The sequence below is a fragment of the Meriones unguiculatus genome, chromosome 5 (genome assembly GCF_030254825.1).
Source record: "Meriones unguiculatus strain TT.TT164.6M chromosome 5, Bangor_MerUng_6.1, whole genome shotgun sequence".
NCBI classification, from domain to species: Eukaryota; Metazoa; Chordata; class Mammalia; order Rodentia; family Muridae; genus Meriones; species Meriones unguiculatus.
The window spans coordinates 87,371,908-87,387,588 of NC_083353.1; the positions used below are offsets into that span (position 1 = coordinate 87,371,908).

Sequence of the window (15,681 nt, forward strand, 5' to 3'; positions counted from 1 at the left end):
TTCTGTATTTTCCAAGATTAAAGCAATGAGCATAGCCCTTTGAAAATCATTAGAGATTCGTGTGTTTAAAGTTTCCTTTAAAAAGTCAAAACATTGCACAGAGGATTCCTACAGCACTACTTCCCATGCCATTTACTCTAAGAAAGTTTTCCGCATTTTCAACTGTATAAGACATTTTATGAACACTCAAAACTGCAGTCCATAAACGAACTAAGTCAGAGCAGAGTAAACAATGTATACCAAAGTTCTAGAAGATGACGCCATCTGGAACATTACTTTCCTGTTCATTAGCAATGAGGAAGTTTTAAAAACAAGTTAATACCTAACTTCATTAAAGCACATTGGTGGTAGAGAAACACTGAAGGGCACAGAGAACTTTCCTGATACTTTTTCCTTTGGTTTAAATGAAGATTACATGAAACGATGGATTCAAATACTTGACAGGACGCCAGGCACATGGTAAGAGCCGGAAGGTTGAATGTGCGCTCCTAGCTTTGTTGTTTCAAGTGGGACGCTTTCTTGCACTGCCAAACTGAAGCTCAATATTTCAAAGTAGTGTCCCCATTGTTTCTAAGGGTGCTAATAAAGGAAGACCATGTACATTCCCCTAGGCCTGCCTCCCCAGTCTGCCTTGATCTGACCCTGACTCTACAGCTCTCCTGTTGTTTCTGTTCAGGGACACAAGACAGTTACTGAAAAGATATCCCTGCCCTAAGGTATGGCAAGGAGAAGCCCGTTTATATTTGAAGAATCAGGAAAAAGAGAAAGAACATTGTGGCAAAGAGAGATTTCTCTGCAAAAATACATATAATGGGAAATGTTGTTAAAGCTTTGATGAATAGAATTATTTGTAAAAATACAAGTTAGGGCCAATCATTAATCTCAACTCTTTTAGGAAACGTGCACAATTAAGCTTTAGTGAGTGACAATTTCTTGCACCACAACAATGCCTATTGTGCATTTCTATGTCTAGGACCTATGAGGAGCACTTTTCATCTGGACAAATCAGGTTTACTAGCAGCAAGCAAGAGGTTAACTCTATGGGCGGGGATATAGGTCAATAATTGCAATGCTGGTCTAGCATTCAAGAGACCCCAGGTTCAAGACTAAGCACCACACAAAGGATGAAGAAAGGTATGAAGGAGGGAAGGAGGACAAAAGAAAAAGGAAAGGTATTCCTCGTAGAATGAATCACACAAACAAAAAACTGTATTAGGAAGCTCACATAATCATCAAGGCCAGAGAATCTGGTTCAGCAAAGGGGCCACTAGCAGCCAGAAAGACAACTGGATCATAGCACAGGAACTCGCATTCTGGTACCAGCACTGACATTTCTAGAAAGAAGCCCTCCGTAAGCTTAGTGGAACACACAGGCCATGGAACTCAAATTGTATCTTGGCATTGCTGATTCCAGAGTCAGAATAATGGAGAGGGATAGGCTGTTAAATGGAATATTTATTTACTTCACAGACATCAGAGCGATCTGTGACTGTCATTATAAGACAAAAAGATTGTCTCAATACAAAGATCTTAACCATATACCATCATAATGCAAAGCCTCAACAATCCAGACGCCTGCTGTATTTAACTGTCTACAGGATTAACAGTAGTTGTCAATCAATGTCAATGGCAGCAACTCCCCTAACACAGGAAGTACAATGCCTTAACAGTGTAAGTAATTTGCCAGGCTTCAGGATGTAATTACATTAAACAAAGAGTTACGTTCTTCTACTGATGAATGGAAACATGCTGTAGCTGAAAGCAACCCAAGCTAGCCAATTCCAATGAGAGCTTCCCTCTGCATTTTAAGATGGATGTCATTAGCTCACAGAAGATTCACTTCTCCATTTATATTTTAATTCTCCTTCCTGATTAAAAAAAAAAAAAAACTGGAGTTTTTCATATATACTTTTTCCTGCTTAATCCAATATTGGGAGTTTCAGTCAATGTGAAGGAAATAATTAACAAATTGTAGAGATTCCCAAAACTGAAAGTAGGAGTCCAAGATGTTTCACCTTTGTTTATATTCAAGTACTTCTGAGTTACACTGACAGTCCTTGGTGTACCTTAAAGGGAACTGAAAGGCAAGGTACAGATCAGTCCTGTACACAGAAGGTGTTCTCATGCAATTTGTGAAATCCATAGTTCATATGAAGAGAAAGCATGCAGCAAGATGCCTTATTAAGGCTCCTAGAGATGTCACGTTTGTGACAGAGGGAGGTGTACACGCAGAGGTCAGGCGACAATGTTGAGAGTTGGTTCTCTGCTTCTACCATGTGAGTCCCAGGAATCAAATTCAGGTCATCAGGCTTGGATGTACCAGTAGCCACTGATCCATCTCTCCAGCCCAAGAACTCCTTCTTGAAAGCATGCTTAGGCGCTCCTAGAAACTGCTGCGTAAGTGAGCTATCCACATGGTAAAACCTTAATTTACAAACCAAATGTATTCTCTCAATCAGATATGAACCTGTTTTCAACACAAAAACAAGAGGATCTCATTCAGTATCTTACCATTATAAATTGTATTTCAGAAACAATAGCTTTGCATTGACCATTTTAACAAGTTTCAATGTTCAAGTTTAATAAGCTTTCCACAACTAGACAGCAAAATATGGTTACCCAAAGGAATATATCAAAATGAATCAAGGAAATATTTGCAAATTACAGGTTTTGTAAACTGCACTTACAGCCTACCATATCAAGTTTTAACACAACCTTCTAATTTTATTAATATATATTTTCCATCTTAAACATGCAGGTCCACACAAACCATCTCCCTAGAATACCACCATCTAGTCAGCAAAGGGGGAAATGCATGGGGTTGGGGGGCGTGGACAGTATTAAATCTAATAGAGCTGGGTGCAAAGCTCATCTCTGTGATTATTAGCTAGACAAAGTTGGCAAGTTTTTTAACTTTATCTTGCCTGTTTCCTTGTCAATAAAGTAAAAATGCTAAACTAATTGTTGTCAAGATTTGGTAACTGTGATTGGTCTGATGCTTGTATTTTTATGCTAATTACTGGCCCTCAAGATCTAGTTACTGCCCTATCCTTGTTGTATAAACCTACCTAAGACAGTATTCCTGATTGGTTAATAAAGAAGGCATGCACCTGGGCAGGGCAGAAGAAGGTGGGCGTGGCTAAGGTTCCTGGGCTTTGAGAAGAATCAGGGGAAGTAAACAGAAAGACTGGAAGAGAGGAGGAAGGAGGACACCATGATGGATTATCGATGTAAGGTTATCGTGGAGAAGGAACCACAGGGGCCTGCAAGAAGGACTCTTAAAGTGGCGTGGAAAGGAGCGAGCCAGATGAAGGATAAGCAAATATTTATGGAATTATGGATGGGAGATAGGCCAGAAAGAAATGGCTAAGGCAGATGGCTTGGATTGGGGGCTGGGAGGTGGATGCAGAGGTTATTGAGATGGCGTAGGTGGAATTATCTGCCCAGCCCAAGGTGGTATAAGGCAATTATAAAATCTAACAGGTGTCTGTGTCTTAACGATTGTGATGACAGAATAAATAATACCCGTAATAACTGTAGGGCAAATAATAAACATACTTAGCCCAATACCATTTAATTTACAACAACAGGTAACTGACTAAATGCAAAAGAGGCATCACAGAGGACATGGAAAAATAAGAAAGTTTGGAGAGCTGAGAGGTAACATATTCTATTTGGTCTAGAAGAGTTACAAACCAGCTGATCCATAGATGACCAGGAATATGGGTTCAGATACTATGGAAAAAAACAAAAAACAGGTTCTGTGTGTGTGTGTGTGTGTGTGTGTGTGTGTGTGTGTCCGTGTAGAAAGTACACCGGAACACAGATAAAGCTAATATCAAGGTGCATTTTCAAAATCTTTCATAATACAGCATTTTATTTCAAAATGTCCATTGTAGCTAAAATGTAAAACATCACCCATAGGCTCACATGTTTCCATACTAAGCCCCAAATTGGTGGTGCTACTTTGGAAAGTTGTGCATCTTTAGGGGGCAGAACCTCAGGAGTAGACTTCTTGAGGTTTTATAGCCCGACTTCACATCCATACATACACATACATTACACACATATGTATGTAAATAATGTGTATGCATATACATGGAAGATACCAGCACACTCAGGAAGACCTAGTGCAATTCAGTTTTAACCAAATCTGTTTAGTAAAGGTGTGCCTGTGGCTCTCGTCATCTCGCAGTGGCAAGAACATGAGCACTGGAGTTCCGCCACATTCTTTGGATTGGCTCTGTGTAGGCAATCACAGTAACATACACAGGTCCTTTCACATTTACTATCCTTTTTTCCCCACTTTAAACCTTCTAAAACTGGTAAATTGCCTTTTACAATGTCATCTGTTTCCTCTCAGATCAACAGAATTCAACACACTGGACGAGACCTCGCTGAATGCGCAGCTGTTCGTTTGGTCAGAGAATGAGTGCCTGCTGGCCCTTCTCTTTTATGTGGTTTCTAGGGAATCGAAATAGGTCCTAATGCTTTTTAAAAACCCTCAAAGATAAATTTCAATTTTTAAAAAAAGTTTATTTTTATTAAATTTTTATTTTCTTTTAAAGTTGTTCTAGTGTCCATTTTCTCCCTTTCTTTAAGCACAATGCATGGTTAACTTCCCAAGAGCAAAAATTATTTCAAAAGCATCATTTAGAATCCCCAAGTGTGAAATGATGGCCAAATAAGCTTTTTCTAAAAGATAAACCCGAGAGTAGGAGGCTAGGTGGTTCAATGACCCCTTAGTCCATAAAGATCTGAAAGACACGTTGTCACTCAGCTATGCTACGTCTGAGCTGCTTGGGGACATGGAAGCCGTCAGTGGCTTCCAGAGTAGCCTGAACACTAGTATACTGGCCCCACCTTGAAAAAATAAAAGAGAAAATGAAAAGCGAAGACCAACTTAACTTTATATTTCTTGTTCTCATTTTTCAATCCCTAAAACAAAAATCATCCCTTCTTGGACAGGCCTTAAGAAATCACCCTTTACCTGGCCTGTCCACACGGGTCACTGAGCAGGAAAAAACTGTTCCCCAAGTTTGTAGGCACATTCAAATCCTTCTAGTGTCCGGACCTACACTGTTCCATATAGCACCCAACTTGTCACAGTGTTGCTGAGCTTCTGACTGGAGACTCACATGAAAAGGGATACACGATAATGTAATCTAGAAACAAGATTTGTGACAAATAAGAGCCTATGAATAACTTATTTGTTAGAATACTCACCTAGCATGATATACAAGGCCCTGGGTTTGAGGCTTGGACCATATGTGCCAAGCATAATAAGCATGCCTATAATCCTACCACTCTGGAGGCAGAGACGGGAAGAAGAGAAGTTCAAGATCATCCTCAGTAAGAGAATTACTTTAAGGCCAGCCTGGGCTACAGAAATCTTACCTTAAAAAACAAAGAAAAGAAAAGAAAAAAAAAAGAAACAGACAGCAGAAAAGAAGGAAGGAAAGAAGGAAGGAAGGAGAGAAGGAAGGAAGGAAGGAAGGGAGGAACCCTACTGTTAATTTATTAAATTAGACTCATAATAAAATGCAGCTAGCTGTATATATTAAATACAATGCATTATCAAAATTAATTTTTCACCTATTACTTTTTTCTTTTTAAAGATTATTATAAATTTAAATATATTATATGGCTCCCATTTTATTTACACTGGATACTTTAATCCAAATAACAAAAAGAGAATCTTTATGCCACCACACACAATCGTCACTAGAAAGATAGAAGGCCTGATTCTCCACCATCCATTGCTAGAGATACCTTTCATCACTATAATAGATGAGGCCTTTCATCACTACAGTAAATAAGGTTCTGAAGTCAACAGTGATGGGAGGGAAACATAGCTCTGCTCTACAGCTAAGGAGCCAGAGGCACTGAAAGGTGAAGGATCTCATATGCAATTAGAGCTGGTAATGGGAGGGCAAAATAGTTGGACTTTAAAACCATGATCTTGGCTAGGCTCACAAATACAGATCTGTGACATCAGCACTTAGCTCAAAGCAGGAGGATCACAAGTTGAAGCCAACGTGGGCTATGTAACAAAACTAAAATCGCTGCCTGCCTTCCCCTTGCTCTCTGCCAATCACTCACCCAGGCTTTTAAAAGGTTTCTAGAAGGATGTCACTCTCATGCCGAGTCTCCTAGCCCTGTTTCTTCGTACCACTGAGGTGCAGTTGATAGAAGTGGGTGCCCAGGAAACTGACATTCCCACAAGATGACGCCCATCCCTGTGCACTGCTGTCTCTAGAGAAAGAATCAAGTTTTCCTATTCAAGCGTTCTTTTGCTTTTGCAATTCAAAGTTCCCACCCAGGTAGTATAACCCAGCCAAAGGAACAGAAGTGGGAAACCCTGTCTTCACTGATGCGCCAACGCTCGCCTCAGGATGCAACTTACTCAGTCTCTTCGCTGCCTCCAGAGCCTCCTTCGCGGTGTTGGCGACAAAGAACCTCTGAACTCTCACCCCGTGCTCTGACATGAGCTTCTTGCTCTGGTATTCCTGCAGGTTCAGCCATCTTCTGGGGGTTAAGTGACCAGCCTAGGGAGAGAGGAGAGGACAGTTCACCACAGGAAAAGCAGCAGCAGCTTAAAGACATAGCTAAGTAAATCCTCCATGTCAAAAAAAAAAAGTTAAACATACACACACACACACATAAATAAATGCAGATGTAAAAGCATAGCTATGATTACTGGCACAAGACCGGGTGAATCAGCTTTCCGTCATGTGAGTGAGGGGTTTATCAGGCCTCATCTAGCCATGAGGAATGGACATTTAACAGTTGTTTGGGAACAGAAAAACATTTCTGTAGGTAATAGTCACTCCTCTATGTAACTGTGATTAAACTCATTGGGTCATGATCTCACATTCTCAAATCACCACAGAAGGCCTTGTGAGCTGCTGATCAGAGTTAACCAAGGGCTACTGTTACTGCCCTTAGTGGGCACCAGTGGTGAATAACAAGTCCCTACTGCTGAAAACACCATGTCCTTCAGATACCAGGCCCTGGGGTCCCTGAGCTGGAACTGACCTGAATGCTCCCCTCCTCCAACCCATGAGGACTAGCTTTCATGGTACCACAGGAATCATGCAATGTTCCAAAGGAAGCAAACAACAGTCTACTTCCCTGGCTACGATACCAACAAACCACAACAACCAACATGCACAATAAGGCTAAGGGTGCAAAGGTGGTACACTTGCTGTGGCAGTAACCAACCATCCTCTGATCAGACTTAAAATTCACTCAACGAGAGGAAGATCAAGATTCCCTAGAAAAAAATTACTAGAAATCTCACCAACTATCCAGGGCTAGTGAAATCGTGGATCTTGGAGGAGAACCTCCAACCAAACTTTACTAAATCAGCATAATTCCTAACTATATTCTAAACGTTTATCCATATACCCAGAGAGGAGGGATGTTCACCCCTCATCAAGGAAACTTCTTTTTGCAACAGACAGGGACCATTATAGAAAACCAGCCAATGAAAATGAGTTGTGAAGCACAGTCCTAATGGAAACATTTATAAAACAACTCCCTCACCTAAGGTTTAGGGATCATTGCACAAGAGGGCCAGTAAGACAGCAAGAACCAGAGGATCCCGGAAATGTGCTAAGATAGTGTGTCTCCTGGCAATGTCAGAAGCTCTGCCCATAAAGTCTCACCAACATGGCCTTCTAAACAAGAGCTGAGGAGGAATAACAACAACAGACATGGTAATGTGGGCAGGAGAAAGCCCAAAAGGCCTACACAAAGAACTACTAGCAATTAAGGAATGCTGAGCTCTAGAGAAACAGTCTTCCCCAGAGAAGAACACCAACCGGACATCTAATACCAAATGATCAACCCTGATCATTTGGTAATATTATAGAGAGTAAGCAGATTGGATTTAGGAATATATATCCATATATATATATATTAACAATTAATGGAAGAAGTAGCCATGTGTAGAAGGAAAGCAAGGAGAGTATGTGGGAGGGTTTGTAGGGAAGAAAGGGAAGAGAGAAATAATTACAATCTCAAAAAGTAAATAAAACTTAACTGTCATAGTTTAAGAAACCAAAAAAAATGGTAAAAAGCAAAATTCAATAGCTTAATAAAGAAAGACATTCATACAAATTTCTGGGTTTAGTACTGTTCTATAATTGCATCACATTTTACTTCATTATACTGTAGCTTTCTGTGAGCTAGTAGGTACTTTCAGAATCAGAAGTTATTTTGGAAAAACATTAGAAAGTCCACACATACAGCTATGCCTCCCCTCACTCATCTGACCCAAATAGGAAATGCCCATATCATTATCTTAACAACCAATATAAACCACTAATCATACTCAGGAAAACCTTAAAAGAAATGTTTTTAAGTCTATGAGGTCATAAAGCTGCAGATTAATTCACTTCTTTTTCTTTTTAAAGATTTTTCTAAATGTGTATGTAGCTGTGCTTATGTGAATGTCTGTGCTCCAAATGTGTGCTGGTGCCTGTGGGAGGCAAAGAGTGTGAGATGGACTGGAACTGAAGTTCCAGGTGTTTGTGAGCACCCAATGTGGTCCTGGGAACTGAACTCAGGTCATCAGAGTAGTACATGCTCTTAAGGCTCTGCAGTCTTCCTGGCTTCCAAATCATTTCTTTATTTTAGTTTTTAATGGTGCCTAGATAGGAATTTTAAATTATGAGATCTCACTCATGTACTAGCACCGAGTATAGTTAATTGAAAAAGTCCTCATTATTAGATTACTGTTCAGCTGCAGTTAAATATTATGTAATTTTGCTTAAGATTCCAGAAGAAGTGGGGTTTTCTTCAAAAATGCACTATCAGTTACCTTTTAATTTATAACAAAAGACTGAAAAGAACAAGATGTCACCCAAGTAAATTACTTTTGTCTTTTATCCAGTAATATCAATAGCATATCCTACCAAAACTATAAATCTCATTTTCAATGGAAAGGGAAACATATCTAGTTATATGTGTACCCATGAATCATGATGTAAAGGAACTCACAAGAGATGATTTTACATTAATGCAAATTAAATGTTTGCTCATAACAGGATTTCAAAGCTGCCAGAGTGTGAAAAATAGCCTGCTATCTGACCCCTACTGGCTTCCACCTTTGTCTCCAGGAGTGTCCAAGGCTGGGTGTCCAGAATGACCACAGGCTGAGGCCTAAGGGCTATGCATGGCCACTCCATTCACTTTCAGAATCTCTGAAGTGTCAAAGTGTCATTCCTGCAGCCTCCACACGGGGATGCACTCATGAGCTCTTTCAAACACAGGACCCAGTGAGGTCCACAAATACATCCTACCTGAGACTTGCTGACCACACGTATCCCAGAATGGCTATGATTATGGTCCATCACATTTATGGAACAATGTCAAAAGGCTACACCCTTACAGACAGATGAGCTTCTATTCAAAGGCAGTGCGTTCTAAACTCTCTGGCATCCTTGGGAGAATATCTTACTTGGCAGAAGGAAAAAATAAGTAAGTCAGTGAGATGACCAAGGGTATAAACCCTGCCTTTGGTTGCCAATACCAAGAATGCTCCACTTACAGAAACTGACTTCCTCTAAACGAGAAAAGTAAAAGTCAGCCCTTAGGACTTGAAACAAACATAATTCATGCACAACTGTCAAGTATTCAGGCTCTAACATGATGAAGCCTAAAGATAGCTCCTCCTCTCCTCCTAATGTGTATGTATATTATGTACACATATTATTCATATATATTGCTTACAATGTGACTATTAACACTGATTACAACTTTTCTTTAAAGATTAATAATACTTGGATAAAAATCAACTGCAGAACAAACAAAGCTCATACCATCTACTTTTTAGTACTTCTTAACTTCTGACTCCCTAAGTTTTAATGAAATACTAGTAACTTGAAAACACAAATTTGATAAATGAACACACTCAATAGCTTAATAGTCTGTTGCATTCCACACAAGATCCCAAGAAAAACATGAGTTTAAGGTATTTAGTAGAAGCCATCTAATGAAAGAAAACATTAAATGTTACACACATGTCATTATCAGGGACTGCTTTTAGAAGGCAAATGAAAAGAATCAATAGATTAGGCCTATGTTGACATACCAATTTAAAGCCATTAACCAAAGAAGAAAAAAGTACAGTTTGAAAAGCACATTTGAGAGAAACGAAAAACAGCGACCGTGTGGTCACGGTCAATTCCTTTTCATTAGACCATTGGCCGTATTAATTTCAGATATGTTAATGCAATCTGCTGCAAACTAATTGCAATTGATCCAGAGACCAGCATCAAAGACATATAATACATATTGACTGCTTCTACATTGACCCAAATGAATGCCAGCTTAAAGTCGCTTGCTCTTAAATTGAAAACCAAGACAGTGAGCCGACTTGCAAGGCCTATGCTAACGCCCTGTCTATTAGGCCACCAAGAAATCCTCTTACAGAAGCATCAGATGACTTCGCTCAACCAAAACCCTTGAAGAGCAGGGTCACTGACTAGTCCTAAGCGTCTTTAAGTCATCTCCACTTCTTCAGAATTTGTGCCGGACTGAGAAGGTGGCGCATTTGGCAAAATGCTTGCTGTACAAGCATGAGGGCCTGAGTTCAATCCCAGAACTCATGTAAAGCTAGGCATGGACGCATGTGTTTAGAATCCCGGAGCTAGGGTGAAGGAGATAGACAGAACCCCATGGTTGCTGGTCACCCAGCCTAGTCTACTTGACAAGTTTCAGACCAGTGAGAAAGCCTGTCTCAAGAAAAAAGTCTACGGCACCTAAAGAACACCACCTAAGACACCCACACACACCCACACACACACACACACACCAACACATGTTGCACATATATGTGCATGCATGTATAGAGGTATACATTCATCTGTATGAGTGTAGGAATTTATAAGTCCGTGAGAGAACCCCTTAGTCTACTCTGCATTTTTAAGGGGAATAAGAAGAAATTTCCTAAGCAAATTAGTGGTGAACAGTATGCTATAAATGTAACAGAAACAACTGGATAGTTATAAGAACTGTTCTGCTATCATTGAGTATTGGTGCTGCACTAGATATTTCACCGTGTGCTCATGTGATTTAATGGCTGAAAGTGTCAGGAAGTCCAGTATTAGTCTCCCCAGATGTAGCTGTCAGTAGTGCAAACCCACAAAAACTCTCAGCCTTCTTCCTATTGTTGAAATTAGGTGAGGCCATGCCATTAACTCCAGCCAGTAAGACCACGAGTGCATGCTATATGTGACAGAGCCAGGCAAACATTAGATTACCACTCCCTACTTCATCGTTTGTTTTCGTTCTCCCCTCACAAGCTCCACAAGAGGAACAACAGCATTCAAGATAGAAGACAATCAACCAGAAGTTATAGTCTATAAAGTAAATGTCTGTGGACTTAAGCCACTGTGATTCTGAGGTTATTTCTGCTGTAACCCTCACTTACCTAGAATGCAGCCTATGAAACATGTTTTATATGACCACCTTCCAGATAGGAAAATCCAAGTAAGTCACTAGACTAATGACATAGGCAAGAGTAACACAGAAAGCCTCTGTGACTAAGTTATTGCTCAACTACCATGGTTGGTTCCCTGTGCTTATACTCTGGCCCCAGGTTTCCAGAGGTCCCTTAGTGATAGAGACTGAGGTAGAGATGAGCAAGATGCTATCCTCTTCAAAAGAGCACAAGTTTACTGGGGACAGAACCTGCATGAAACACTGGCACAGCACATTGGAAGGAGGGAGGTGGAGAAGTGAGCATTATCCTGAGAAATACAAGAATAGTAGGGAAACAACCACATGTTAAAACCCTATAGCTTAGAACAGTATCTTCCATGCAGAAATTAGCTAGTTCCTGAAGCGTCCGCCAACTCGGGAATGCAAATGACGAAACGAAGCTTACAGACAGTCACACTCAGAATCTTCTCTTGCTTCTGCCAGTTACAACAGGGCTTCCTCTTGTCCACATGGGATGCTGTCTAGAGGGTATGGTTTGAGATGTTGGAGGAGTCCTGAAACTGGAGACAACTAAGGCCATATACTCTGCTTTCCTAGCTTACCTACGGTAAAATTTAATTTGCAAGGATGAAAATAAACAATAAAATAGAATTATAACAAAATGCTAAAAGTAGTTATTTAAACCTTATGAATTATTTCTAGAGTTTCCTATTTAATGGGTGGTTTTTTTTTTGGTCCATTAACTACAAAAAGTAAAATGGGGCCAGGCAGTAGTGGCACACACCTTTGATCCCAGCACTTGGGAAACAGAGGCAGGCAGATCTCTGAGTATGAGGCCAACCTGGTCTACAGAGTGAGTTCCAGGACAGCCAGGGCTACCTAGAGAAACCCTGTTTCAAAAAACCAAAAAAGTAAAGAGAAAAAGACCTCTTCCTGGTTTTTGTCAGCTTACCCTCAAATCTGTTCTTCATGTTCCTCTGCCAAATGGTTTCTGCTTGCCTCTGAGACTGTTCAGAGATCAGTCAGTGGACAGAGGATGCCAGGCTCTGACTTCTCATTCCGCAGTGGGCAGCATCTAAAACAGGACAGGCTCTCTTCTGAAGGTCTAGCACCCTCCATCCTCTCTTCCTTCCACCAGCCTAACTCCTATCCCCTTCTCTGCCAGGACTCATCCTGGTCTTGACTCGCTCTTCTCCAAGAACTCAGTCTGCTCAGCCTCCCCGGAAGCCCTGCCTTCCAACAGTTCTAACAACCTCTACACCTGAGTTCTGCCCACTGTGAACAAATATACAGATCTGATGGACTGTGCTTCAGACAAAGAGCTTCCAGGGTAAAGGAGAAGGCAATGGCACTGACTCACTACCGAGGTGCATCTGATCCTGTGCTGGGGAACTACCCGGCACTATCCCTTACATCTTGAGGTTCCAAGGGAGAAAGGGTCCTCTGCGACCCATCTTCCTCCTCTGTAGAAGCCTTGAGGATGGGAAGTGACTTGCCCAGGACCATATATAGAACCAGGGCAGGCTAAAATCTGGACTAATTCCTATTTTCTGCCCTTTCTTTATATGGATCTTTGACAAAGGTTCTACCTGAAGAATAGTGCCCCATGCCGGGCATGGTGGCACTCACCTTTCATCCTAACACTGAGGGGGGCAGAGGCACGCAGATCACTGTGAGTTTGAGGCCAGCCTGGACAAAGTAAGTCCAGGACAGCCAAGGCTACACAGAGAAACCCTGTCTGGAAAAAAAAAAAACAAAAACAAAAACAAAAAAACAAACAAACAAACAAAAAAAAACTGTGTCCCATTCTCCAACCAGCTGGGGTGGGCTTACCAAGGTGGGCTACCCAGGTGTAGCTTCTTAGGGACCTGCACAATGGCCTTCCTTTCTCCATCCCCTTCTGCCTTTCTTTGACAGAGCAAGCATGTCTGGGCTCACAGGGGAAGAAGAAATACAATTTAAAAGAAAAGTAACACGTAAAGATTTCAGGGCCTGTGGGAACACGGGAGCAGAGGTGGATGAGGAATGAAAATGTGAGGAAGGACAAAGACAACCAAGCGATAAAAAGACAATGACTAAGCAGGAAAAAATTCACAGGAAAATTCAAAGCACAAAATTAGACAGCTACGCAGGAAAAATGACACGACCGAGAAATCATCCTCGCCCTGTGGTTTCAAAATTAGAGGTGGAGAGACTACTGAAATAGCACCACGGGGGGTGGGGGAGGGAGAACAATAAGGAAGAAAAAAAAAAGCCACATGTCATTGAGCCAGGCGCCCCCCAGAGGCAGAATCTGTGAGCTAAAATCCCTTATTGAATGGCATCATCAGCTTAACAGCCATTCCCACTGGGACTCGCCTGGAAGAGCCTAAGGTGGGGGGACTCAGGGCTGAAGCCAACCTTGGCTACCTAGTGATCTCTGTCTCAAAATACATTTAATTATATTTGTGAAAAAGAAAACACCTCTATTCTCTCCCTGGGAAGTCCACTGTTTTTTATGTTTATACTAATGGAAGATGCACCTACGATACATACAACATACTTCTGTGTTTGGTTCTTCATCAAAAAGGGTAGGGGTACTGAAAATGATTCACACCCACCGAATAGGAGAGTGGCTACAGAAGTTATGATCTGGTCAAATGGCAGCTGGCCCCACCTCACAATGGCTTCACCTAACAATCTGTCAACTGTGTAAAGGTGGGTTCATGGCCCCCAAAACTACTTTAGTTTCTCCTTTCTGTACAGTAGTCAACAAACTAAAAGAGCTCCTCAGTACACTATTATGAAATGGGCTTTGTATAGGCAGGGCTGCCCAACTGTATGATAACAAGATTCTGAGGGCGCTCAGGCTGAGCTTCCCCTAAGCGAGGGATTTCGGCTTACATGTATCCATACGCATACACATGTGTGTGCATGTGAAGATCTGAGTGACACTTCAGGAGCAGTCCACCTCGTGTGGGGACTCCACTGGCCTGAAGCTCACCGATGCGTCTAGGTTGGCTGGCCGGGAGTCCGCTGTCACTACCGTCCCAGCACTAGGCTTACAGTCTGCCGTCCTTTTCATATGAGTTCTGAAGATCAGACTCAGGTCCTCAGGCTTATGTGTTAAGAACCTTAACAGCTGAGCTATCTTCCCAGCCCTGATATTTTCAAATTATTATAGGTTTATTGGTATTAGATTCCATTACAAGAGAAGAAACCCCTGCTCAGGAAGCATGGAAAATATCTGTGACCCCATAGGGCTCCCAGTATCCAAATGTTCCCCTTCTTGTAACAAGTATGCCTACACTTTCAAAAAACCTGCATGACACTGCAGACCTCTTGTTGATTACACTGACCTGGAAGCTACAAGTGGAGATGATAAAATGAAAGAGTAAAAGCTGCCTGGCTGGAGTTACTTCAGGGAAGAAGGTTGCAATTGGGTCACCTTACCTAAAAATCACAAATGAGAAATAAGTCTTTGATGTGTTAGCCACCGAGTATTTGGGAATAATCACTACAATTACTCCTAGTCTATTATGTCTGCACATGCCAACACAGATGATTCTCCATGGCACACTGCAGGGAGAAACCGCCATTATTAAAGAAAGCCAGCAATACAGAAAAAATACTCTGACTAGACCTGGCACACTCAAGGTGATATGACCATAGGCACACTCAGTAGAATATCTTTTTATCTCATACATGTAGACACATGAAGCGGTGTTCTGTATACACAAGTAAATGTACGAAAAAGAGCCTAGTACCAATCATCTGGCTGGGGTTTTCCCTATCCAGATGGAGATCATAAAGAGGAAATCATGAAGAGGCTTCCTCGGTATTGGTTCAGGTTGTTAAATGCCATAGCCCATTCATGAGCTGGGACAACAAACTCAGACGCTTATGGCTCTGGATCCTGAGAATAAATGTGGCTCCAAGCTCTAGGTTCCGTGGACTTAACAGCTCCAGGTACTTCAGTCAGAGGCTTATTGCTCTGGACTTTGACTCTCAGTGACCCTTCATGTGACCAGAGAGAGAAAGGCAGAGCACATAGCAGCAGCTGGTGTTCTGGCTACAGATGACAGCATGACAGCTCTGAAGGCCTGGATGCTAGGAGCACCTAACATCAGCTTGTATTAAGATCTCCAGTCTTGAGTATCAGCATCCACAACCCTTAGGGCTTAGCAGTTCCCTGAAACGCTTCCAGGGACCAGGACACTCACTCTCTCATCTTCAGAGACACTTTCCTCT

At 41.5% G+C, this 15,681-nt stretch overlaps 1 protein-coding gene and 1 long non-coding RNA gene across 3 annotated transcripts in view; both read right to left on the bottom strand.

Moving 5' to 3' along the window:
- Positions 1–15,681, bottom strand: part of Suclg2 (succinate-CoA ligase GDP-forming subunit beta) — a 250,763-nt gene that overhangs the window by 189,823 nt on the left and 45,259 nt on the right. For both annotated transcript variants that reach the window (XR_009591892.1, XM_060383829.1), the window contains exon 2: positions 6,407–6,548. Coding sequence is in view for 1 of the 2 variants with exons in the window: in XM_060383829.1 (XP_060239812.1) it covers positions 6,407–6,548 (142 nt within the window). In the remaining variant the exon portion in view is untranslated. The remainder of the gene's footprint in view (positions 1–6,406; positions 6,549–15,681) is intronic.
- LOC132654240 (uncharacterized) lies at positions 1,438–6,389 on the bottom strand. The gene is made up of 2 exons (XR_009591894.1): positions 6,103–6,389; positions 1,438–2,467 (listed from the first exon to the last, which is right to left on the bottom strand). It is a non-coding gene; the product is annotated as an uncharacterized LOC132654240 (long non-coding RNA).